Source organism: Rhinolophus hipposideros, assembly GCF_964194185.1.
Source record: "Rhinolophus hipposideros genome assembly, chromosome: 7".
Taxonomy (NCBI): Eukaryota; Metazoa; Chordata; class Mammalia; order Chiroptera; family Rhinolophidae; genus Rhinolophus; species Rhinolophus hipposideros.
In genome coordinates this window covers 76,610,074-76,637,970 of record NC_138053.1, presented here as the reverse complement: position 1 = coordinate 76,637,970, position 27,897 = coordinate 76,610,074, and the positions used below count along the sequence as shown (strand labels likewise).

At 33.4% G+C, this 27,897-nt stretch overlaps 1 protein-coding gene across 3 annotated transcripts in view; it reads left to right on the top strand.

Moving 5' to 3' along the window:
- NIPBL (NIPBL cohesin loading factor) overlaps positions 1 to 27,897 on the top strand; it is a 186,638-nt gene that overhangs the window by 71,607 nt on the left and 87,134 nt on the right. For 2 of the 3 annotated variants that reach the window (XM_081054409.1, XM_081054410.1), the window contains exons 2-9: positions 10,016 to 10,158; positions 12,030 to 12,195; positions 14,088 to 14,215; positions 16,999 to 17,098; positions 17,658 to 17,809; positions 23,428 to 23,588; positions 24,520 to 24,616; positions 26,628 to 27,254. In XM_081054409.1, the coding sequence (XP_080910535.1) occupies positions 10,095 to 10,158; positions 12,030 to 12,195; positions 14,088 to 14,215; positions 16,999 to 17,098; positions 17,658 to 17,809; positions 23,428 to 23,588; positions 24,520 to 24,616; positions 26,628 to 27,254 (1,495 nt within the window). In that variant the 5' untranslated portion in view covers positions 10,016 to 10,094. Of the gene's footprint in view, positions 1 to 10,015; positions 10,159 to 12,029; positions 12,196 to 14,087; positions 14,216 to 16,998; positions 17,099 to 17,657; positions 17,810 to 23,427; positions 23,589 to 24,330; positions 24,428 to 24,519; positions 24,617 to 26,627; positions 27,255 to 27,897 lie in introns of those variants that run through there. The other variant, XM_081054411.1, reaches the window with a different exon arrangement.

Genomic DNA, 27,897 nt, shown 5'->3' with positions numbered 1-27,897 from the left:
TATGTGACCTGTGGGGCCCAGTGATTCAGTCTCCTTGGGCACCTGAACCAGGTCCTCCAGATGTATCCCTTGTGTGGGTTGTGTGTGCCCTCCTGTTGTAGTTGAGCCTTGGTTACTGTTTGCACATCAGTGCAAGGGATTGACCCTCAGGCTCATTGGTTGTGAGGACTGGCCTTGATTACAGTGGAGGAGATGCTGTGCAGGGGCTGAACCTGTGCAACAGGATTCACTTTTGCAGGACTCTGGTGCCCTGCCCATTCTGCCCTTTGCGTGTGTCGTCCTTGGAAGCGGCCGGGTGATGATCCAGCTTGTTCTGAAGCTGGACACCGGGTGTGCCAGCCTCAGAGCCTCCTGGGAGGGGACCTGCTACAGGCCAAGTTCAGCTGCAGCCTGTGCCCTACCCAGGGCCACTTGGCATGAGCTACAAAGGAAGCCACAGATGGCCACTGCCCACACTGTGCTTGGAGGTGCTTTGAGAGGCCAAGCTGCGAACCTAGGCCGGGTGTCACTAGTGCCAGGCTTGTGGCTGCTCAGCTAGAGGTATGGGGCATACTGAAGCCAGATGCTGCTTGTTTGGGTTTTGAGAACCTTTGAGAGATTTTAGGAAAGTCTGTAGCATGAGCCAAGGCAGACTTTCTCTATGGAAAAGCTACTAGAAACAGCTTGGGTGGGCCTGCACGTTGAATGGGCCGTGGCCTCAGAATCACCAGGGTGGAATGAATGAAAGCTGTTAGCCAGGTTGATGGAGACTCAGATATGGCAGCCACTAGCTCCTCTGTCCGGGAGAAAGCTGCCCCTCCAGCCCTAACCCTGCAGCCAAACACTTCAATTCCTCCCTGTGTATGTATGTCCTTGGTTCCTTTCAAGCTGCTGCCCCAGCACTGGTGCTCAGAGCCTGTGAATCTGTTAGCAGTAAGTTCATGCACAGGCCCTGTAAGAGAAACGCCTAGGAGTGCAGCCGCTCTCAATCTCACTGGGCCACAATCTCCACTGGTTTTCACACCAGAGATTACGGGGTCTTCTCTCCCAGGCTGTAGATTCCTGGGTATGTGTCTCGTTCTTTTAGGGGGGACCTCCACAGCTGAGATATCCCTCCCTTAATGGTCACACGCCAAGTGTGGGACCAGGCCATTCTGCATCTCCGCCCCTCCTGCCAGCCTCAAGGTGGCTTCTGTGTGTCCTTAGTTTTAGTGCTTCGGTTTAGCTAGGCTTCAGGTGATTCTCAGTGATGGTTGTTCTGTAGTTTAGTTGTAATTCTGATTTGATTGTGAGAGTTGGTAAGCACAGCGTTTACCTACTCCGCCATCTTGACCGAAAATCCCCCTTAATTAATGATCTTAACCTCTTGAATTGGAAATATTTCATAAAGTATCTGAAACATACTCTTTGTTCTCCTGAGTTGTCTTGAATTATTCGTTCCTAGAAACTATGTCACTTATTGAGGATCAAAAACAGTAGCCAGAATTTCTTGGAAAGATTCTTAGGGCGGCCAAATTCCAACTAGCTAGCAGAACCGAGATGGCTAATAAGACTGTTACAGACTTTAATTAATTTAATATTAATGTAGAAGTCATGGTGTATCCAGGCTTGTTTTCTATATGTGTCCGATAAAAGTTTCCATCTGTGTTTAAACAAAAAATTATGAACTTCAGAATTTATTGTTTTCTAATCATGTTTAATAATCAATTCAGAAGAATCTGTTCAACTTTTGATGGACCAGTAAAAAATACATGAATTTAAAATTTTTACAGTAGTTGAAAGTGTGCCCTCTTGTGGACTATTCAGTAATTTTACATAAAAGTGTTTTACATGTCAGATTAAATTAATTGTGTATCATCAAATGTGTTATGGTCAAAGGTTGAAACTTACATATAAGTGTTACAGTTCTTTAAGACCTAAACCTCATTTAGAAAAAAATCACATTGATTTTACATTTCTAATGCCATTGTATAGGAAATAGTCTCATGGTATAAGTAACAACCTTTATTAGGGGATGAAGATAAGCTGTTTCTTTTGCAGTGGGAAAGAAGGTGAAACATAAAATTTTGGACATGGGGAGATGGAGTAGGAACCCAAATAACTCATAGCAGCATTTGGAAATTTCCTCCATGGCTTCTCTGTAAAAAAAAAAAAGATTTTAAACAAATTGCAGGGCTCAGGATTGTTTTTTCCTGATGCAGCTTGTATTTTTGCATATTTTGTTAAGATTAGACATCATGTACTTATTCTGCAGGCCTCTCCACTTCAATTCAACTAACAATCAGCAGGGACTTTTTTAAGTGACATGAACTTTTGTTAAAGTTGATTTGTATAAAAATGCAGGTGAAATAAATTGATAAGAGCAAAAAAGAAAGCTGATTAAAGGATATAAAGTTTTACTGATTGTTTTACTTCTTAGTAAACATACACATTCTTGTATAAAAATGCAGGTGGAATAAATTGATAAGAGCAAACAAGAAAGCTGATTATAGGATACAAAGTTTTACTGATTGTTTTACTTCTATTAACTGCTTTTGAGACACCCTAAATCTCAACTTGATTTACCTATTGGTGACTTCTTTTTCTCTTCGTAGTATAACTCAATAATGTAATTATATCCTTTTGTTAAATATTACATATATTATGATATAGCTATATTATTGGAAGACACACATTATTGCTGTCCAGCAGGCGCTCAAGGTTCCAAAAGCAAAGCGTATATCCAGAAAGAGCTTTAGAGCTTTCTTTTATTTTGTGGGGTTTTGTTTTTTTGTTTGTTTGTTTTTTTAGTGGAAGTAGTTTAGAACTATGGGAAAGCAGGAGCATTTTAAAGAAGTGAGAATTTTCACAGTGCGGCTGATTGGGAACTATTTGTGTTTGAGCTAGGATTTGAGCAAGATCTTTTTGAAGTATCTCAAATAGAATGTGAAAAATTTGTTCTTGAATAGTAGGCAGTGAAAAGGAATGTAAAGGTAAGCGTGAGGAAAAGTGAAAGGATTCTACTGGAGAGGTGCCAGTCTCTAGGGAGTCACTGTTTCCTATTTAAAATAGTAAATAGTACACTGTGCATTTCTTTATTTCCTTACTTATCCAGCTTCTTTGGATTTATATTCCACCTGTTTCCCAGAAAGAATTTGAGGCAGTTTATGCCATTAAATGTAATATAAATTGAGATACTGAAAATACACTAGTTTTAAGCCCTCCCCCCGACACAAAAGCAACATTACCAAGGAAAAGTGTGAATTGGCTAAATAGTCCACATATGTAAAATTTCAGTTTATTCAAAGTAATGTTATAATCACGCAAGATGATAACATAGTATAAAACCATGCTGAGCTATAATAGAAATGCAAACACTTGTATTCTCGTTTTGAATGGGTCAGTCACTAGCTGTGAGATGTTGAGCACACATTTAGCTTCTCTGAGGAGCAGTTTCCTTTCTCTTTATTGGTTTATCTTTCCGTCATAACAGTGTAGATGTTCCCAGGTTTTATGTCCTTCAGCTAGGCATGGAAATGTAAGATTTGCTTAGAAACACCTGAATTCAGATCCCAGCTCTGCTGTATGTACCATCTGTGTAACCATAGACAAAGCATTTATGCTCTGAGCCTTTATTTTTGCATCTGTGAAGTAGAAATCATCTTCACAACCTCTACCCTTGGCATGATTAAGGGAAGGTATGTGTTTAATGTCTGGCACGTAAGAAATGCTAAAAAAGAAAAAAATCCTCTACCACCTTGTCTCTTATCTGTTACAATTTTACTATTAGCAATCCTCCATGGATAACTTGCCTGTCTATAGCTGTAGTTCTGACCACTTTTGTCAGTTCTGAATTTCCAGCTTCCTCTCCAACTAGATGTTACATTTGCATTTGAATCTGAATGAGGCCAACATCAAACCATAATTACGTGCCAATACTGCAGTATTCTTCCAACAACTTTCTGCCTCTATTCTCTCTCTTGATCATTCCATCTTCCTTATCATCGGTGCATTAGTCTTACCGAAAGCTTAAGTTCACTTATATCAAAGATACGGGGAAAAAATCACCATTTCATGACAAACTCCTTTGTGGGCTCCAATTCACGTTGCTGGCCCTATGCTCTGGCCAGTGTTTATGAACGCGCCCTGCGTATTCTGTCACCTAGCACAGTGCCTTCTTACAGTAGGTTTGTAACGTAGATTTCATAGATAACTTAGAAGATTCATTTATTGTTTTTTACTTTCATACATAGTTTATATCATTGTTTTTCTGAATCTAAATTAATATCCTAATCATTTTTTAAATGCCCAAGTAATAACAGATATAAATACTACAAAAATGGGAATTCCCCCAAATCCCTGAATACACCCCCCAACCATTGTTAATGATTTAAAAATATTTTCTTAAAGAACCTTTTTCTCTGCCTAGACTATCATTTGTATAAATGTATTTTAAACAAAAATGAGCTTGAACTTTACACATTGATATTCTTTCAATTAGCAATATATTTTCTGTATCTTTTCATGAATTTTAAGAATCCTTGCTGTCGTTTTTCTTAAATAAATTTGATGCAGATTGTGGAGCAATTAAAATACGGAGTAGTCACAGTAAAATTGGTTCAGGTTTTAATTCACTAATTTTTTCCCTTTTCTCCCCCTGGAAGATGTACCCCTTTACAACATCCCCTGGCCAAACACAGATTCCAGTGGTAGAGACGGTTTCCATCTTGTTAACTACTGTGCTTTGCTTTCCTAGCATAGTGTGGCCACAGTGACATGAAATAAATGTTATTGGCTGCATCATCATGAAAGGCTACATACTATAGAAACATAGTTGTTCTTTTGGGTAGCAGTTATAACTCAAAGAATACCTATATGGAGTTGGATGAACTACTGATCTAACCTAATATGACATTTTAAAACTATTTTAACTCTCAGATAAAAGGAAAATGATTTTGTTATGTCAAAAAAAAGATGATTTTTTTTCTGCAGAGCAACACTAAGTAGAATTTAAAAGAATTTCAGTTATTAAATTAAGGCTGACTGAATGGTTGCTATGGGAAAAGTTATCAAATTGATATCTTACATTTAGTATACACTTATCATTGACATATTCAGAAATGGAGGAGATAAGTGGTTTGTTCTTGACCAGATTTATTTATTAAAATGTCATTATGCTAATTTTAGGAAGTTATGATCATAATATAAACGTAACCAGAGTATTCATTCATTCGTTGTAATCTTTTATCCAAGATTGATTTTCTTCAGGAGTTGTGCTTACTGCTGTGTAGTGCAAGTCAAGAAGAGAGTAGAAGAGCACTTGAGGTACCCTGCAATTGTGAACCGAGTACTAGATGTGGTTATAAGGTAGTAAGGAGTCTGATTCCATAAAGAGATAGTCACCTTACTTTAAGTTACATGGTATAGCTTATACCATGAGTGAATAACATTCATTTAAGGTTGATATTTCAGTAAGGCTATAAAATAATACTAGAAAAAGAATGAGACTTATCTGCGTATATGAAAGATTTCTAAGATAGTATATGTGACAAAAGCAAGATGCAGAAAAGTGTATAAAATAGCCGCGCACATTTATTGAACCCTTACTACATGCTCCGCTCAGTTTTAAATACATTACATGTATTAAGTCATTTCATTATTACAACAAAATTAGAAATAATAGCATTACCTGCCTCATCTTTCAGAGATGAGGAAACTGAGGTACAGAGAGATTCAGTAACTTTTTCCAAGGTTACAGAGTAAGTAGGGGAGCTTGGATTTAAACCCAGACAACTATTCTTTCTTCCTTGACTGTATATTGTGACTGTCTCCTTTCCTCACATCTGTATTGATTGTACAGCATGATTTTTAATTGATGCATAGTAATCTTTCATGGATGTAACATCATTTATTGTACCAGAAAAGTTAAGCTAATACTTTTTCAGTTGTTATATAAAGTGTCCATATGCCAGACAGCCTGAGTTTGACTCCTGCTGTATGACCTTTGGCAAGTTATTTATCCTCTCTTTGTGTCAGTTTCCTCATTAAATAAAACTGGATTATTAGTACCTCAGTGTCAAATAAAGATTTGATGAGAGTACATTTGAAGTGTTTGTAACTGATTTTTATTACGTAGTAGGTGCTCATCAAATGTTAGTTATCATTTCTACCAGTTTTCCACTATTAAAAAAGTGAAATTGTTGAGACAAGATTATACATATTTTTTTGGCTATGGGATACAAAGTGGCTGTCCAGAAAAGTTTATCTACCATCAGAATATGAGAGTGCCTTTTATTCCAGATCCATCCAATTTGAATATTATTATAACTTCTACCAATACTGTTTTTATTTGCATTTCTTTTGTTTGCATGAAGAAATCATAAATTTTGAAGTGAAATTAAATGAACAAAGACCTAGGGTCTTTAAAAATCTTGGCAAGTGCTTAGAAGTTCCCTTCAGACTCATTATAATGGGTTGAAATGAGAATTTACCATAATATCTTCCACTAATTAAGCATTATTTTAATTAAACCTCAAGCTATTTTAAAATTAGTCTATAAATGATGTCTTACTCATTTGTGTTGCACATGTTTGATTTACAAGTTAGATTTTTTTTCTGCCTTTTATTGCTGATATTTATTTCAGCTAACTTATCATTTAAGTAATTGTAGGTGTGTGCTTAGGACTTATACGTGTTTGTAATACTATAGTGAAATGTATACTGGAATTTCAAATAAAAAATTATAATCTTTCAGAAGTAGGGATTATCTGTACTAAAAGGACCCCTTTTTCCTAATTCACCTGTGTTTCTCTTCTGTCCCCCCAAACGCATGTATTTCCAGTCAGCAGTGTAACATTCTGGATCACCTACTGTGTGCTGGGTAGTATCTGAAGTGATTTGCATGCATTTATTTTGTTCTCATCACCACTTAGGAGTTGGGCTACTGTTTTCACTCTTCCATTTCTTTAAATCTGCAAATTTCAAACTGCTTTGCTTTGGTGACCCACAAAGACAATTCACCTTGATTCACAAATCCCTCCACCCCTCTCAGTGTTGATTTCAACCCACTAAATTTATTTTGTAATCCACTAGTCGTTCACCAGTCACAGTTTTTAAGTAAAGCACTGCTTTAAGTGACAGTTCCAAAGCACGCATTATAATCTTTCCCATTTGGTCGCCGTTTGTTTCATTCTGGACGAACTGTTCCCCAGAGATGACTTGCAGCGTCAGTTTCAGCAGTTTCATGGAAGACAGTGTACTTTAACAGAGCCAGGTAGACCAAACGTTGCCCGATACAGAGGCAGAAATGCCGTGTCTGATGAGTTCGAGATGTGTATGTTCATGTTTAGAATTCTAGGAAGGCTGTTTCTAGGAATGTTTGAGGGATGCCGGTCCCCTTCCAGCGTAAGGCAGCGACATTTCCTCAGGTTACTCATATTCATCAACATCTATGACTTGAACTAAAACTGTAAGGCAGTTTTTACCAAAGTCTTTTTTGCTGTTCTTCAAAATCGTGAATTCCTGTGAAAACAGTATGGTTCAGCAATGCGGTATAAAAGTACATGTCACTAGTCATCTACTCTATCCATACTTAAAGCACTTTAAACCAAGAAAACATTGTTGCCTCCCTTCCTTTCCCACTTACCCCCAGTTTTGAGTTGACATTAGAGTATTCAGATGCATCATTGCACCACTAAGAAAAGCAAAATTTTGCAGTTAGGTTTATTAATCTTCTAATTCATAAGTAGTAACTAATTATGTAAATAATTTTTAGTCTAAAAACTCCAGCCTACGGTTGGGTCTACCTTACATGTTGCCTGAGATTTAGGAAAACAATAAAGTTGGGCAGCCCCCAACAGAACCCTCTAGCATATTTTTTTGTTTGTCTTTAGTAATGTTTATTATATCAGCATTTCCATTTTTCCCACTTAACAAGTGATAGCATATTGTTCTTTATGGGTTCCTATCCTCTGAATTAAATAATTAAACAGTCCTTGTTACTTAATCTGCTTGATTATGGCAATTTTCATGTACAACAGTGCGTCATATGTGATAACAAGGTGTTTTTATGCTGTTCTATACGTAATTTGCATGCAGTAAGTTCTTCCATTAATTATTAAGCATAAATTGGAACTTTCTTATTAGCCTTAACTTAGAAAAAATTCATTGTGTTTTGGTGACTTCCAACAGGATTTAAATTGTGATTTTTTTTTTTAAGTGCGTGATATGATTGCTAAATACGCAGTGTTTCTTTAAATTTCTTTAGTGATGGTTAAAGAATCAAATTAATTAGTAACTTTAAAGAATAAAGTTCACAATGAAGTAAAAGGGTAAATATAGGATAGCCAAGGATATCTTTCCTGTACAATTTCCTGTGCCATTTCCTTTCAGTGGGCTTTTGCTAGCAAATTTTATGTCAGTCATTCATCAAAGGAAAGCAATATTTATTCCTTGGCCACTACTGAAAAAAAATGTATGTGTATAAAGGTCATTAGACTATAAAGGGAAAAAAATGAAATGATTACCAAAAAGACAGGATAGTTGTTACCTCTAGAAGGAACTACTGTGCTAGCCTTCTAAATAAATGGTGGTTCTGTGGATGCTTACTTTATAACTCTGTTAAACCATACATACATGTTTTGTGAACTTTCGTCTCTATATCTTATATTTATAATCAAAGGATTTGAAAAAGAAAAATACTTATTTGCAAAGTTTCATTAAGATGTTTGAGTAAGGAGAATTGTTAGTGTTACTTCACTGTTTTTGAAGTTTACAACTCAAGAAAACTTACCAGGTTCTCTTAAAAGTGACTGACAAGCAAATACAACTTCAAGGGGGGGAAAAGAAACATTTAAACTGAAAATTACAAGTCAGCTTTCCATTTTAGCAGTATGTCTTGGTAGATGTGGAGTAGACCTCTGCTGATTAGTTTATAAAGCTGTTTAACAAAGGCATATCTTTCATAAATGTGCACTTATTAAAATGTTGTATTATATACTTAAAAAAATGTTCTTACACAAGTACTGTTATGAGAAAGATAAACGGTCCAAAAGCCACATATTGAAATTAAGATGAGAAAAATTCAGGGACATTAAACAGAATAATGGAAAAGGTATTCAGGAATTTTATAAAATGTCTACACGCACACTCATAATTGTATCATAATAAAAACTGAATATTTAAGTCAGTTAAGTCATTGTATAGGAACATTAAATAGGAACGTTAACAACACATGCGTTTCTCTGTCTTTTATGTGTTTGTATATTGATTATGTGATTCATTAATATTAAGAAGCATGCAATATTAGGAAAATGAGGTAAGTACATGAATATTTTTAAAAATACAAGAATGAAACAAGATAAGTTTCAAAAAATGCCACAAAGGAATACATAATTAATTATTTATAAAGAATGTTGGTCCATAAATGTAAGTTCAGGGTAGATTAAGGTAGGATAGCTTTTGTCTGGGGTTTCATGAAGTAGTGGGAACTTGAATTATAGGAATTGGACTAAATAAAGTACAGATGGGGACTCCCTAGGTAGGGAGGTATAGTATGAAATAAATAAATGAGAAAACACAAGGTGGTTTCAGGAGAGTTTGATCAGCTTGGTTGGAGAGGATGGTTTATGTAGGAGAGTAGTGAGAGGCATAGCTAGAAAGTTGAAGCTAGATTTCAATGTGTTTTTGATGTGGAAAAGAATTACAATGCTTTTCAACATTTGAGTATCCCCATCTAGTAATACAGCCTTCTGGTAACATAGACTCGAGCCAGATTCAAATCTTTGCTCCACAGGTTGCTTTATATTTCCTGTAAATTAATTTTCTCATCAATAAAATCTAGAGAATAACAGTACCTACCTTGTTAGTTGTGAGAACTAAATGAGTTAATATATGCAAAGCACTTGGCAGTGCCTAACATAAGGTAAGTAGTATGTGAATGATGTTCTGCGGTATAGGTTGAACAAAGAAGAAAAATAGAAAAATTTATTTTTATGAGCATTTCCCTAATGGTAATACATTTGGCATACTACAAGAAGTTGTATCTTTTTCATTGCAGTGTTTGGAAAATGGGAAGTAATGACAGCTGGCACCTGAACTAAGTACTTTTATAGGCAACACCATTCCAGAACTTCAGGATGAATGGGGATATGCCCCATGTCCCCATCACTACTCTTGCGGGGATTGCTAGTCTCACAGACCGTAAGTTTGGTTAATTTATCTAATTTACATTACTCTGTGTTAACTATAATTTTTTAGACTATAACAAAAATTATTTGTAGTGTCATAAATAAGAAAATTTTAGATTTTGAATGACATTTTCTTTGATTTATTAGCTAATATGTGAAAGTAACAATACTAGTGTAGTTAGCTAACAATAGGTAAGACCTTAATTTCTGTTTCACCCATTAAGAATTGGTAGCATGTGTTTCTTTAAAGGTCTTACATGATAAAGGGAGAAATGAAAAAGTAAAGACCAAAGAAAATGACATAAAAGCATTAAGAAAAATCAAAACTGAAACAATGGTTTGCATATAGGAACTAATACAGACTTTTTAAAAAGTACTAATAGAAATGGTAACTGAAACTGCCTTTCAAAGAAGAAAATTTGCTCACCAACAATCTAATTTTCTTAGTGATGGTTATTTTGCATGGCATGTTCAGTAATCCGTTGGAGTTTGTCTTAGATGTCAGCAGCATATTACACTCTGAACAGTTAAAAGAACATTGTCATTCTTTTGATATTTATGTAGTGTAATGCAATTTTTTAGGGACTTGCTCTTTTGGTAGATAACTCTAATTATTTGTCCCGAGGTAATGGTGCAAAAAGCTACCCACAAAGTTAATTGCTATGTCAGCTATCTGAATAAATAAAGGGAAATAGAGATATGAGAGGGAAGGGTAGAAGGTGATGAGACGACATACTTATCTTTGTATAGCATTATGTAAGATTTAGGGCTTTATAATGAATGAGTTATGAAAAAAATAACTTCAAGAAATGTTTTTATCTCTGTTCAGTATCCCCCAAATACTGTTTCTGTTGTTAATTTCCATCTGGTTTTAGTGGGGATAAAATACATGTCGTGTTTCCCTGAAAATAAGACCTGGCTGGACCATTAGCTCTAATGCGTTTTTGGAGCAAAAATTAATATAAGACCCGGTCTTATTTTAACATAAGACCGGATCTTGTATGATATTAGACTGGGTATAGTATAGTATAGTATAGTATAGTATAGTATAGTATAGTATAATACAATACCCAGGTCTTACAGAATATAAGACTCGGTCTTATATTCTGATGGTCCGGCTACATCTTATTTTTGGGGAAACATGGTATACTGTGTAGGTGATTAGAAATTAAGCCAAAAATAAAGACATTTTAGTTAACTTTTTTAACTTTTAGTTTGGACAAATTAATAAATATCCTTTTGTGAAGAGACATTAAATAGTTGAATTTAAACTATTGTAAAACATATATGTTCTTTTGTTTGCTGTTTAGAATAGAATGAAGAAAGGAGAGAACTATTTAGGAATTTATAACTTAAAGCAAAATTCTAAGATATTCTTCCTCCAGAATTCTATTCTATGAATGTTCTCCTGCTGAAGTGAGCTATTTGTGTTTGTATAAATGTTAAAAAATATTTTTTTCATCTGGTAAAGAGTCAGGTATTGTTATTTGGTTTATGTGAAAGTACTAGTAATTCTGGTAAATCACATAAGAAAAAAATAAATGAGATTAATTAACGTAGTCTCAATTTTGTGAGGTTATTTTAACCTTACCTTTTTATCTTTTCATTTAGCCGGTAACTTAATAAAAATTTAAGTAGGAAAAATCAAGAGAAATTTAAAGGAGCTGAGTTTTATTTTCAGAGAGTAGTATAATCTATTATGGTCCAAGTGATGTTTTGGGTGTTTAGAGTTGATTGGGGTTTGTTGAGGGAGAGTAGGAATGCCTTATAATAATATGACACATTGATATTTGTACCTTACTTTTAATCACAAAATATATGTAAGCACTGAAGAGACTTACTACACTCACTCAATTTCTAATAATCTGATTTTATTCCAAATAGTCCTGAACCAGCTGCCTCTTCCATCCCCCTTACCTGCTACAACTACAAAGAGCCTCCTCTTTAATGCGCGAATAGCAGAAGAGGTGAATTGCCTTTTGGCCTGTAGGGATGATAATTTGGTTTCACAGCTTGTCCATAGCCTCAACCAGGTATCGACAGATCACATGTAAGTACAATCTAAAATAAAGTGAAAAGTTTTGTTCTTACTAAGAGAATCAGTATTCCTGGTTTTACTTTTTATTTCAATTAATTAGATATATAGTTTATTTTTTTAAATATATCAATATCCAAATGAGAATGTAGCCTTGCTATAATGAGATATTAATGAGATTTAAATAGGCCATGGTTACCTTGAGACGATAGTTCTGGCCCATGTAGTTCTATGAAGATCTTTTCTGCACCTTTAAAATAATCTTGGGATCCATCAAGGTGGATCTGTGCAGAGGTCTAAAGTTGCTGTTGAAGCTATCTCCCTTTTTCCTGGTATTGTAGAGTGGTTAGTTAGAATTCCCAGGCGCTAGAGACTGTGCTGCTAGCGTTATTTGGAGTATGCTCGCGTGCTTTTCCTGGGAAGTATAAGAAGAACTCAAGGACTAATGCTATGGAAAGCTACTTCAGAATTTGGGACTAATTTTTCCCAGGATTTAGTACATAATCTGAACAAAGGTTTGTGGTTTTACACATAGACTTTTAAAAAACAACATAAACTTAAATTATATAGCATATTTATAAAATTTTTGCATGCAAGTATACTTGGTAAAATTTACTTTTTACTGCGAAAGCAGTATATACTTATAATATCGTGAGAACACAAAAGTTAAATCTCTCTTCCGTATTCCTTTACATCCCACTACACAGTGGTATTCATGCATCTTTCCATTCTTTTTTTTTTTTTAATTTAAAGATTCATTATTTAGGGGGATGAGGATAAAGCATATTATAATGGAGAGGTCTCTGCCATTAGATGGAATACATATTTTGGGGCCATTTTTAAGGCTGATGACTCTAAGGTGAAATACCAGATGAATATTCTGATAGAGAAACTGAGAAATGGTTGGTGTCTCAGAAATGATTACTTTCTCAGGAGGAAGTGTAATACTAATATCTTGCCACTCCAGAAATTCAACAGTCTAAATATTACGTCATTTTTGTTATACCTGTACGTACTTAATCAACAGTTTTTACCAAATTTTAAAGAAATAGGGAAATAGTACATATACAGTTATGATTTATTTTATGGAGAGCTACTTTAAGATGGCCCTCAGAAATTTATTGAATCTTATCGCTGGACACCATCTTTCTAAATCTTATTAGATTTAATGAGTGGAACAGTGACATGTAGAATGTACAATTTAAAATGCTGCCTATGTTTTATCATTTATCTTCTATAGTTATGCATTTAATTTGCTACTTACTTTCAAGTTTATTGAAAATTGTGATTATCCTTAACCACTCACTTGGCCATTTTTTTAACCTCCTGATGACTTTATTTGAGAAAAGGATATGAGATGGAAAAATTACCTAACATCTGGGCCTTGTCTTAACTAATGTGGCAGCATATTTCATTTCAAGACCATTCTCAAAACGGTAGACTGATTTATATGCAGATGTAAGGGAGAAAATATATTTCAAGCCCAAATATCAACTTCTATGCATAATTATCACCTCTATACCCTTCCATTATTTTGAATAGTTTACAGTAGACTGTTTTCTGGTTTGAAACTAATGTGAACATTCTTAAGTAAACTCATAGTTTCATAAAATAGGTATTGGGCTTTATTTTCCTGTTTAAAGTAAAGTAGAAAAAAAAAGGTGTCCTGTGAAAAACTCTCCTCTGTCATTTTTGATAATTCTGTTTCTTCCAAAAATAGCAGCCTCAATCCATGAAATTGATAGACATACTGTGCGATTTATTTTTATACCATAAGTCTTCTTGATTTTCTGCCTCAGCCTTTTCTGAATATCACTAATGAATTGCTATCTAACCAGTGTAGAATAATGAATTCTTAACTAATCAATCACTATTTAATTAATGACATTTATTTTTTTCAATGCCAGAGAGTTGAAAGATAACCTTGGCAGTGATGATCCAGAAGGCGACATACCAGTCTTGTTGCAGGCCGTCCTGGCAAGGAGTCCTAACGTTTTCAGGGAGAAAAGTATGCAGAACAGATATGTACAAAGTGGTGAGGTTCTTAATAATTCAGTTTCGTAGTATATTTTTTTGTGGGTCCATAACAGAATTTGTTTCACATGTAGTAATTAAATTGAAATGTCTCCTTTAACAAGCAAGTCTATCATCAATGAATGCTGCGTTGATCCCTTTAATCAAGCCAAGAAAGAAACTAAATGGATGTTAATATTTGTGCAGTTTAATATGTAACTAAATTCCTTGAAAATTAGACAAAGCTTAAAGTGTATTTTGTTAGATATTTCAGAATCTATTAGTTTATTCAAAGAGCTTTATTTTAAAAAATCGTATAATTGCTTTGAAAGAAGTCTTTTCATTAATCAAATAAAAATATTTGCAGAGCTTTTCAACATGCAGTAGTACATGTATAAATAAATATACTTAGCATTAGTTTTAGTATTGATGGTGATTACATTCAGGGTTATGTAGTAATTGGTTTAACACTCCTGTTGCCTTAGAAACAGAAAATAGGTTTATAATAAGTTATTTAAGGAGAAAATCTGTTTATAATAAGTATTATAAAAATCATAAAAATACGACGTTCAACAGAAGTATAATTTTTACATAGTAAACGAGTACCTTTAAGTTAGGTGCATTGTTTTGGTCTTAAGCTTACTGCATTTGGCAAGCCCAAGTATTTGCTTGGCTCTGAAGATTAAAATAGAAGGAAATAGTTTAGACAGCTCAAGAAGGTCCAGCGTAGTTAATTGATTAACCGTGTTCAAAAATATTGAGAGATTTATTGGAAACACCTCCATGAAGCTTCCCACCCCATCTCCTAATTTTATTTCGATGTTTTAATAGTATTAGTGTGTTGATTTTGTGTATTTGTGTGTAAATTCTGTTTTTAAAGCAATTGTATAGTTAACTATCCATTCCCCAAAGTGAATCCATGGACATGCCTCTGCCCAAATCACTTTTCAGCAATTAAAGGCAGGTATGCAGGGCAAGACTATCTTCACCAGAACTAATAAGCTAGAATGCAATAGTAGGAGAGAGATGCGAATGGTGAAAGGAAAACTAGAATTGCACTTGCTCTGGGAGAATGTTGGAATGAAAGAAAATAGAGATCGTTGATTTGAAGAAAGACTAATAGGATAGGATAGGAGCATTTAGTATAGGGTAACGTAACTATAAGATTGAATAAAGGAAGTCTTCTAAGGCTATTTATACTACATCTAGGTAACATATTTTTAAATAATTTGGGTAGTAAATCACTCTAATAAAAAACTTTTAAGAGTATTTACCTTTCAGACACATATTTTGTTTTGTACTATAAGTATACTTATTTTTAAGTCCAAAATGTTGGTTGATTTCTCCATATCCTACTTTGTAAAAACATAAGCTAGCATTTAAAAATTAATTAATTACATGTGAGTTTTTAAAGCATTTTTCTAGTGATACTTGGCTTTAAAATTTTTAAAGATGATTCTTAGTTGCTAGTGTAAATGTGAGTCACACATGGTGAAAATTTAATAAGCAAAACACTTTATTTATACTTCTTTGGAGCTTTGAAATAACCAGAAAGGACTATTAGAATTTCATTTGTCCATTTTACTTTTAAAGCCATTGCTTTCAAACTAGTAAATTTCAGCCTGTGCCAGTGATTTCAGCCTGTTAGTTAATTCAGGGGGATATTTTTTTTTAACTCCCATCTTAGGGAGTATTGCCCTCCCTGTCAAAAAAAAAAAGAAAGAAAGAGAGAAAGAAAAACCCCAGCAACAATAATTATAGTAATTAAATTATTAAATTATGGAACATATGATTTAATATTGAATTCGAGTAGGAAGAGAAAGCTCAAAAGTTGCAATTTAGACTATATATAAAAGAGTAGTATTACTAGTAGATTTTGAGGTGATTTTGATCCCTCATCTCATTCAACTACGACTTTAGAGCTAGAATCCCTTGTACTCTAAAAGACACTTTTTACATCAACAGCAGGAAATGAAATGTGGAAATATGATGTGATACTTGAAGCTCCCAAAAAGATTGGCTATGGATATCATTAAAAAGTTCAGGGTTAATCGGAGATTTTTATCTCTGGTTTTAAAAATGTTTAAATAACTGAATTTTTCTCTGTCTCATGTATAACAAAATGCCATTTGTGTAACAATTGAAGAAACAGCGTCTAGCTTAAAAAGAAATGTGAGAATCTGAAAGCTAACCTCACATTTTCCTTCATTAATCAAATATTCATTTAATCCTTAATATGTGGCAAAGAATTACTGTGGAAGAATAGAAGCATTCTGTTTTGCACCAAAAGACTTTTAGATGGAATGTAGCTGCTCAAACTTTGGGCCATTCAATAAAGTACTTTTAAAAACCTAGGTCTGAATCACAATGAAACAAATAGTGTTGTGAAATTAAGCTCCTAAGGATGGGAGATGTATGTAATAAAGTATTCCATATAATCGAAAGACCACCCAAAGGCCTGTTGTAGAAGGAATTGTTTAGTAGTTAATCAGGAGTTAAAGTGACTTCTAAAAGTTCTTTTCAATTCTAAGGCTATATGATAGAACTTTAAATAAGTAAAATTTTAAAAAAATTAATCTCTATCACAGATCCTAGATTAGTTATAATAACAAAAGAATGTTTCAGTCAAATTGGTTGTACTTGAAATTTACAGTTTCTATATTTTGCTCTTCAAAATGAATATGTTGGTTAAAAAAGAGCAGAAAACTTTTTGAGTGTTTATGAAAGAACAATTTATTTAAATCATTGAAAGGATACTTTACCATTAGAAGAATAACATGTTTACCATTTTTGTGTGTTCTATAGGAATGATGATGTCTCAATATAAACTTTCTCAGAATTCCATGCATAGTAGTCCTGCATCTTCCAATTATCAACAAACCACTATCTCACATAGCCCCTCCAGGTAATATATATATACATATGTGTGTATCATTTTATTACATATTGTTTTCTGTGGTAAATACGCTTGTGAATATACAGTGTATATATACATTTATGTAATGGTGAATTATATGTAGTTCATAAGCTGAAATGCTTAGCCTTAAATAGTAACCCACATGAACATTTGCCTTAAAATATTATATGTGGAAATGCTCTAGTATACTAATTGAAGTAACTATCATTTTAGTAACTTAACTTCATATAGACAAAAAAATGTGTTAAAATAACTAATGTGTTTGAGATAGAGTAGAATTTGGGGCGCATGGCTTTATGTACCTTAAATAAATGAATACCTTTATGCAAATAAAATAAATGTATTACCTCAGTTTTTATAAACTGTAGTGTAACTCAGATTATGAATTGTGAGTGATTTTTGTGCATCTGACTATTTTTCAAATTTTTTCTGTCTGCATAGGTTTTATTTTAGATTAGAACTTGGAGAATTTTATGGCAGTGAAATTTCAAGGGATAGCATATTTATTTCATTTCCTGATATTGTTTATTTGAATTTTGGGTTTTAGCCGGTTTGTGCCACCACAGACAAGCTCTGGGAACAGATTTATGCCACAACAAAATAGCCCAGTGCCTAGTCCATATGCCCCACAAAGCCCTGCAGGATACATGCCATATTCCCATCCTTCAAGTTATACAACACATCCACAGATGCAACAAGGTAAGAAATGTTGTTTATTTAATTACAGAGAATACCTGTTACTTCAAGCAAATTCATTTCTTTCTTTTCACAATATTTAAAACAGAAACTAAAATACTATTGTCAATAAATATTCCTTTTAAGATGTGGCTTAAATAAAAAACATGTTACATTTACCATTTGGAGATTCATAATTTGGAAAGTAAAAAGATTAGTTTCATTTGACTTTTTGGATTAGGTTATTATACATCTTGAGTACATCTAGTTATGAAATTAGGAATGACTTTTTTTATTTGGGCTTTCTTCCTACAATACACTAAGCCAAAGAAAAATTACATTTTAATTGGTAAAGTTTATATAGTATAATTTTACTATAAAGTATATGCAGTGCTAATAAAGGAAAATTAATAATCTTAGATGCAAACACTTTGATAACGCAAACACAAAGATCTCTTCCTAGCAAGTTATAAAAGAAAGGGAATATTAACTCCATAAAAGGAGAAAGTAATTTCAAGTAAAGAACAGTACTTTCCCTAAAAAATAAAAATCTGGGATTAGAATACTAGTTCTCAGTCGAAGTCAAATGTGATAATATGTCTTTTTTAAGATTACAGTGCCTTGTGATGTATGTCATGGCTGCTAAATAATTTATTAGTATAAATTTATTTGTACTTTTGGAGAAATTTTAAAAAGTGCAAAATAATATAATAAACATCTATGGTTTTGTCCCCCGTAATTAACAGCAAATTTTTAAAATTTGCAGTCATTAATTTCTCTATGTATTCTTGTTTTTTGTTATGCATGATGTCCAAATTTTCTTCATTTATAAACTTTTAACTTACAAGCTTTTAACTTAATCAGCCATCAAAACAGCCCATGGCTGCTTTTCCAAATCTAGATAATGAAATACTAGGTTGAAACTATTTCATATACTAACTAACTCAAGGAAAAACCAGGAGGCAAATCACACATTTGGAATAGACACCTCTAAAATTACAGAATTTAATGTGAGTGCTGAACATAAGTATGTATTTATGTATGTGGGCTCTTGATACTTGTAAAATAGTATGCTCTGGCATAATAAGTAGAAGGAGCATTTTAAATGTAATTAACAGGAGGAAAAATATTCAAAGAACACATTTGTTGCTGATGAAAATGTCCACATACACATAAGTATGTGTACAGAAGAACATAAGTTTTTACTCTAAATACTTTTGCTGTTTTTTAACAAGATGAACCTTGCTTTATCAAAAGAGTAAGTTGAAACCACAAACTCAAAAGAGAAATATAGTCTGAGGGTCTGTTCAGTAATGTGTCATATCTTGGAAATTCTCAGATACTTGAACTAAAAAGTCATTCGAGATTAGCCCCACTCAGATATAAAAGTTACTATAAATTGGAAAATTTAGTATGGTAAGGAACAAATGGATAAGTAAATGAGACAGAAAAGAATCCAGAATAAGGCAGATATATATGGGAGTATGTTAAAGATAACATTTAATACAGTTTTAAAATTTAAAATAGTTTTTAAATTTTGCACTATAAAAAATTTAATCATGTACAGAAGTTGAAAGATGAATACCATAAACCCCTTCACCAACAGTCACAAACATGACTGTTTGCCTTTAAATACATCTGCTAAAAAGAAGAAAACTCTCCTATATAAACACCAAATGTAATAATTTACCCCTAAAAAAAATTAAGAACAGTTAGATAGTATCATCTAATATCCAGTCCATAGTTTTCACCAGTTGTCCTAAATAAATCATTCATAATTGCATTTGGTTTTTACATCTCTTTTGGCTCTTTTAATCTGAAACAAACCCATATCTTTTTTTCCCCATGACAGAATTTTTTGTTTTTATGAAGGGTGTGGTACTTTTGTAGACTATCTCATATTCTAGACTTGACTATTTCCTTATAGTGTTGCTTAAATATTCTTCATATTTCCTATCTATTAGCAGTTATCTTTAAAAGCTTTATTAGTTTCTAGTTATGTTTTTGGCAAGAGTACTAGATAAGTTATGTGCATTTTATGTTGCTTCACATCAGAATGCACATATTGTCAAGTGGTCCCAGTATCAGTGGTGTTTAGGTGGTGACCACGTCATCTCTTCATTGTATAAGTACTGTTTTTCTCCTTGCAGTTAGTAAGTAATCTGAAGATGGATACTTTGAGATCATGTAAATATCCTGGTCCCCATTAATCCTTTACCTAAGAGGTTTAGCATTAGATAATGATTCTCATTTCATCAGTTTTTACACTGGTCATTGGAAAATGGTGATTTTTCTAATTCTGTCATTCTAAAGATGGCATTTTTAAATCAGTATGTAAGAATGGATTGTTTAATAAATCATGTTGAGTTTGATTGGCTAGGCATTTTGAAATTTCAATTGGATTCCTAGATTATCTAGAGTAAAAGTGTTCTAGATAGATAAAATATTTACATGTATTTTAAATCATAAAATTATAAGAAGGAAACATGGGTAAAGTTTTGGTAATCTTAGAGTCGAGAAGGCCTTATTTATGCACACTTAAAATCTGGATTCCAGAAATGAAAAAAAAACAACACCAGATTAATTATAAATTTCTATGTAAGAGGAGAGACCATAAATAAGGACAAGTTAAATATGTGGAAAAACAGTTTCAAAATTTAAACACAAAATACTAACTTTTAACACACCAAGATCTTACAGAGATTGATAAGAATAAGACAAAAGTAGACTAAAAAAGTAGACAATTTACTAAAAGAAAAGCAAACTGGATACAGAAAAGTGTAATATGTATATGAGAATGTGGTAAACCTGGCTCACAAAGAGATGTGAATCAAAATTAAAGTGAAATACATCTTTTTATAGTTATATGATACCTAGTATCAACAAGTGTGCAGGGATTCCCTCAGTCTTGATAGAGGTATAAATTGGTACCTTTTTAGAAAGCAGTTTGGCAATATCTATTGTAATTTAAAATGCATATACCTCCTTCTGTAGTTCAAAAATCTGTCTCCCTTAAAGGGGAGGGAATAAAACATGGTCAGACAGTTTTATTCACATTTTACTAAGCATCCAGTGAAGAGATGTTTTAATCATAAAACATTCTAGTCATCGTCTATGAACATGGAAACATTTCTAAATATTACAAAACCAAATAAGCAGTGCTATCAACCTCTGTAGTAAAATTTGATGTATATGAGAAATACATGGATTGATTAATATTAGACAATATAATTCAGATTAAGAGGATGGGGATCCTGTGAGCCTTTTAATAGTTGCCAAAAGAGTATTCAAAAAGAAATTCGACTTCCATTAATGATTTTTGAGTTTTCACTGGAGAAGAATAGACTGGGACAGCCTTATCCTGACAATCTTATCCTGATAAAGGCAAATCCACCTAGTGGTGAAAAATTAGAAACATTTTCCTTGAAATCAAGGATAAGACATGAATGCCTATAATCACCACTTTTATTTAGCGTATCATTTATTTTATTTATTGGGTGTCTTAGTCAATACAGGAAGATAAGCATAAAATATATATAATTATTGGTAAGGAAGAAATGAAAAGTTTCATTTTTCAAGTGATATGATTGTCTTCATAGAAAACCTAAGAGAAGTTACAAACACAGTAATAGAATTAATAAAAACTCCACACGATTACTGGATACAAGATCATAATATTGAAATTAATTGCATTGCCTCTTTATACACCTAAAATAAGCAATTATAAGTATAGTCTTGTAAAATATTATTAAAAATTTCAAGGGAAACTATATGACACCTAGGAATAAATTCTCTTTGTGGAGAAAATCATAAAACTTTTGAAAGAGCTATAAACGAAAACCTAAGAAAGTGAAGAGTTACGCATTCTTCATGGATGAAAGGGCTCAATAGGGTAAAGATGAGAATTTTCTCCACATGTGTAAATTCAATACAATTTCAATAAACATCCCAAGCAGGGTTTTTATAAAAGCAACTTAAGCTGCTTGTAAAAATACATGCAGAAGAATGAAAGTTCAAGAATAGGCAAGATCATTTTGAAATGGGATGAGATACGGTTCTATCTAACAGGAATCAAGATTTATTGTAACATTAGTCCGGGAATCAATGAGTAGAACATGGTGAAGTGGAATTTGATAAAGCGCCTAGGAACATACCATGAACAAATAGAACTTGATACATATGGTATTATATCTTAATGGGGAAATAATGGTTTCTTTAATAAATGGTACTGAGATAGTTATCCATATGGAAAAAGTAAAATTGGGATTTCTATCTCACACTACACATAAAAATAAATTTTACATGAATTAAAGACTTGATGTGAAAAAAGAAAACTGTAAAATTTTCAAAAGAAAATATAGGAAACTGTCTTTTTGTGGTGGTACTGTGTTAAGGAGGGAATGAATGGCCAATACACTTAAAGATTCTTGGCGTCACTGTTTATCAAGGGTGCAAATTAAAGTGGCAGAGACATTTCTCATCCTTAGATTGACGAAAGTTGTTGGCAAGGATGTAGAGCAGTAGGAACTCTTATGCACTACCAGTAGAGTACAAATGGGCATAAGTAATTTGGGAGGCTATATTGTTAATGTTTCCTAGGGTTTAAAAATGGACGTATCTAGCAATTTCACTCCTAAATACATTTGTAAAAAAAAAAATCACATACAATAATATTCATTACAGCATTGTTTATAACAATAAAAATATTGAAGCAATATAAACATCTAACATAAGAATGGATAAATTATGTATATTACTCAGAAGAATAAAATTTTTTAACATATAAATGAATATAAAATTACGTAATATATAAAAATGGATACATTTCAACATAATATTGAATTAAAAAGCAAGTTTTAGAAGGATACATACATTTACCATTTATATAAAAGTATATGCAAAACAATGCTGGTTATTATCATTTAGGAATATATTCATTCATAGCGAAGATGTCAAGATGTAGTTAGATTGAACTCAAATCTGGTGGTTACTTTTAGGGAATTAGGGGAAGGGAATAGAGGAGAATAGGCAGATATATAGAGAGCGTCGACCATCTCTACTGTTTTACTTCAGTTCAAAAATAGTCATGTGCCACTTACCAGTGAGGATGCTCTCTGAGAAATGCACCATTAGGCCATTTCATCATTGTGCGAACATCTTAGAGCACTTACACAAACCTGGGTGGTAGAGCCTACTAAGTCTAGCCTATTGTCCCTAGTCTGCAGCATGTTACTGGACTGAAAACAAGGCAGTTGTAATGCAATGGTAAATATGGGTTTGTTTACATCAGCGTCACCACAAACATGCGTAGTGTGTTGCACTACCATATTACCATGGCTACAACATTAACGATGGCTAGGACATCATTAGGTGATAGGAATTTTTCAGTTCTGGTATAATCTTATAGGATCATCATGGTATATGCAGTCCGTTGTTGATTGAAACCTCGTTATGCGGCACATGAATGACATGTAGCGCCATGTTAAGATGTGATCAAGATCTGGATAGTCAGTGTAGGAGTGCTCATTATATTATTCTCTGTATTTCTGCATGCTTACAATATGTCATGTATAATTGTTGTCCTCTAAGAGTTTCAACAGTTTATTTTTATAAAGCTTTTTTTTAATTCTTATTAATTTCAGCATCGGTATCAAGTCCCATTGTTGCAGGTGGTTTGAGAAACATACATGATAATAAAGTTTCTGGCCCGTTGTCTGGCAGTTCAGCTAATCATCATGCTGATAATCCTAGACATGGCTCAAGTGACGACTACCTACACATGGTGCACAGGCTAAGTAGTGACGTATGTAATGTATTAGTTATCATTAAGGTAATAAAAGAGCTCTCATATTTGCCTGATAACCTAGTGTTTCAATTCCACAATTTAAAGGATATCTACGTATATCAAGGATTATACTAGATCAGAGAATCCAGCTATGAACAGGATGGTTTCTGTACCCACAGAGCCTAGTCTAGAGCAGAGTTGGTAAACTGGCCAGTAGTCTGACACACAAAGTAAGAACGGTTTTTACATTTTCAAAGAGTTTGTAAAAAACAACAACAAAAAAGAACATAATGTGACAAACTGTATGTGGCCCAAAAATCCTAAAATATTTATTACCTGTTCCTTTACAGAAAAAGTTTGCCAACCCCTGGTCTAGAGGTTTAGGTTCTTAATGAAATGTAACTTTATTTTTAAACATATGCTCATACAAAAATGTTCTCTTAAATAATGAACCTTTACTTATTAGTACTTAGCTCTTTTTCCCTCTAAGACCTGTATAAAACTTTTTCTCTGAAATTTAATGCTGTTTTGATGTTATTTAAATATTCCATGTACCGGAAATTTGTCTTGTAATTGGTTTGGTGGTATTATATAAGTTACATGTACCTAAAGAAATACAGAGATGACAGTGAACTTGTGAACTCTCAAGACATTTACAGCCTGGTAGGGTGTTCACAGCTCCTTTTGTAGAAAATAGCAAACAAAAGTGGAGCATACTAGTAATACCAATTTTCTTATTCATTGCCATGCGTAGGCTGTTGATTCTTTTGGATACAATTTCAATTCTTCTAAGATATACCACGAAGAAAACAGGAAAGTGCAGAAGAATTATGCTTTTGAATACCAACACTTTACCTGTCAGTAATTTATGTCTTTTATTGGTTCTCTTTAAGATTTCTATAAGGCCTTTCTTATCATTCAAGATACAAATTTTATACTCTATTCTTAGGATGGAGATTCTTCAACAATGAGGAATGCTGCATCTTTTCCGTTGAGGTCTCCACAGCCAGTATGCTCGCCTGCTGGAAGTGATGGAACTCCTAAAGGTATTGTTGTAACTAAAATTTCTTTCAGCATTCATATTTCAAGTTGAGTAAAGAACTCAAATTTTTTGATCGAGATACCAAAAATTATTGTTTTTCATTTACTGTGGAAAAAAACAAATCTGTACTTATTCCTGTAAACTGTTGATAGTTTTTAGATATATGCAATATCACTCTCACTGATAAATCGAGTCAGTGCAAACTACAAACCTCTTACCTCTCTTAAACATTTAAAATTATTGATCGGCTTTCTCCATCCTCTATCCCTTTCATATTGAATCTACCTGCTTTCCTCCTACTTCTTTCATTGATTGTTTGTCTTCATTAACTCTTCTCTCTGCTCTCTCATTTCTCAAGATTTCTATCTTTAAACTTAATCTTCCACTGTACTTGTTTTCTTGGCTATTTTACTCAGTTTTGGGAGCAGCATTGATTACTTTTGTGAACAAGAAGCCCAAATCAATGTCTTTGGCTCTAGTCCTATCTCCCAAGTTGTAATTTTTCATTTCCAGATAAACCTTCCTCGTATCTAGCCGGTACTTCAAATTCATATTCAAATTTGTTCTCAATGTTTTTTCTGCCATTCCTATTTCTCTTTATGCTGTTCCAGTCCTGAATCATCTTCAAGTCTTCTCACCTCTTACGTTTATCAATATCTGACCTGTTCTGTATTACCTCCTTGAATCTCTTAAATCCACTTTCATTTCTGCTTATTAAAATCCAATCTGTTCTTCAAGTTCTAAGTTAATGACTGATCTTCCATAGACCCTCCGCTAATCTCAAGATATTAGTTTATATTTTTTCTAATGACTTATACTGTCTTATGGACATGAATTTTATTTTATCTTCAAATTACAAAGAACCTTATATGGTCTTCTATGTATAATAGGTTCACAAAATTGAATTTAAGTCAAGGTTTGGGCTATTTTTTAAAAATACTAAGAAGTTTGATAATTTGAATTACCATTTTATTGTAGAGACTATTATACGCCACTTTAAAGCATCAGCTTTAGTTGGTTGCAGTTTAGCTGATGATGAGCTCTATCCATGAGTATTTCTTCTTATAGCCATCTAAAACATGAACTGATCTCCCTTTTTATTGTAAAGATTTTTTATTTTTTTAAACTTGTATTTAGTTTAAGTGTGTTTTTCCAGGACCCATCAGCTCCAAGTCAAGAAGTAGTTTCAATCTAGTTGTGGAGGGTGCAGCTCACACTGGCCCATGTGGGGATCGAACTGGCAACCCTGGTGTTAAGAGCATTGCGCTCTAACCAACTGAGCTAACTGGCTGCCTTTGTAAAGATATTTTTTTTCCACAGATACTGTCCCAACTTTTTGATCAGGGACATTCTTTATACAGTGAGGGTTGAACTTTTATGAGCTTTTCAAAATCTATAATCTGTGAATTTTCAGGGATAAAAATAACTCAGCTTCTGGAAGAGATAGCAACTTCCAGAGTAACTCTTATTTGTTAACTTGGCATCAGAGTTAGGTACATGGCTCTCAAGTAATGTCAGGGTGAGAAGTTATTCAGATGCCAGGGAGGAGTAACGATGGCATGGGTGGTTGGCCCAGATAACCAGCCTGTTTTCCCTCTTAATTCTTGAGGAAGGATGGATGGAGAAATGGATGGAAGGATGATGGATGAGGATGGATAGACAGATAGGAAGGAAGGAAAGAAGGGAGGGAGGAAAGGGCAAAAGAAGGAAGGATAACTTAAGATATTAGTTGGTGCAAAAGTAATTGCGGATTTTACAATTTTTTTTTTTTTTAACCTTTTAAATCTCAATTAGTTTTACACCAACCTAATAGAAAGAGAAAACTTAGAACAAACAACCTATTGAACACATTCATCAGAAGTCTCTACTTGTGTTCATGAGGAGTGTTTCAACTAGTTTTGAAGGTATAGCATTACTATGTTGTCACTTATTAATACTTAATGTTTCTATCACAGTATAAGAAAATGTAAAAGTTACACAATTGTTCATTCTTGCCTGTTGAATCGTTTTTCTAGGATCAAGACCACCTTTAATTTTACAGTCTCAGCCTCTACCTTGTTCATCACCTCGAGATGTTCCACCAGATATCTTGCTGGATTCTCCAGAAAGAAAACAAAAGAAGCAAAAGAAAATGAAATTAGGCAAGGATGAAAAAGACCAGAGTGAGAAAGCTGCAATGTATGATATCATTAGTTCTCCATCCAAGGACTCTACTAAACTTACATTAAGACTTTCTCGTGTAAGGTCTTCAGACATGGACCAGCAAGAGGATATGCTTTCTGGTATGGAAAATAGCAATGTTTCAGAAAATGATATTCCTTTTAATGTGCAGTACCCAGGACAGACTTCAAAAACACCCATTACTCCACAGGATGTAAACCGCCCAATAAATGCTGCTCAGTGTTTGTCGCAGCAAGAACAAACAGCATTCCTTCCAGCAAATCAAGTGCCTGTTTTACAACAGAACACTTCAGTTGCTACAAAACAGCCCCAGACTTCTGTGGTACAGAATCAGCAACAGGTATCACAACAGGGACCTATATATGATGAAGTGGAATTGGATGCATTGGCTGAAATAGAGCGAATAGAGAGAGAATCAGCTATTGAAAGGGAGCGCTTTTCAAAAGAAGTTCAAGATAAAGGTAAAATAATATCATTACTGCCATTTCATACTCTGGGCAAATACATAATTATAATGTCAAAGAAGGTTTTTTTTAAAAAATTACTCTTTTTTCCTTATATTTTATAATTCTTTATGTCTCTCCTCAGTTTTATTTTTATTACTAATGCTCAGACCTCAGAAATTAAATTCTTAATTTCATTTTTTATCTGAAACAACTATTTGAGATTTAGTAATTCTGTATCATACGTCCATCACCTATTATGTACCAAGTGATTTTTATCTGTGCTTATCTACTAAAGTGAACATTAGCATTTCTATTTCATGCAGTTTTCAGACATTACGTTAAATAGTTGTGTATCTTCACCTTTTTTCCTATCAAAACAAGGTTAACTGCTATAGAATTATTTTGAATCAGTACTTTTAAGAAAAGTCTGTGTATGTGCTTATTATACAATTAGATTTTTCACTGGGTTTTTAATCCTACCATCTCTTAGTAATGTGATACATATTTGTAAAAAAAATTATGGAAAGAATTTTAAGTTAATATTAAATAGCAAACCTTAAGGATCAAGGATATTTTGTTAGTGAATACAGTTAAATGTTCCCTTTTGTCTGACTAGTGTATTAGGATGGAGTTTCAAGACACCTGTTATATTAGTATA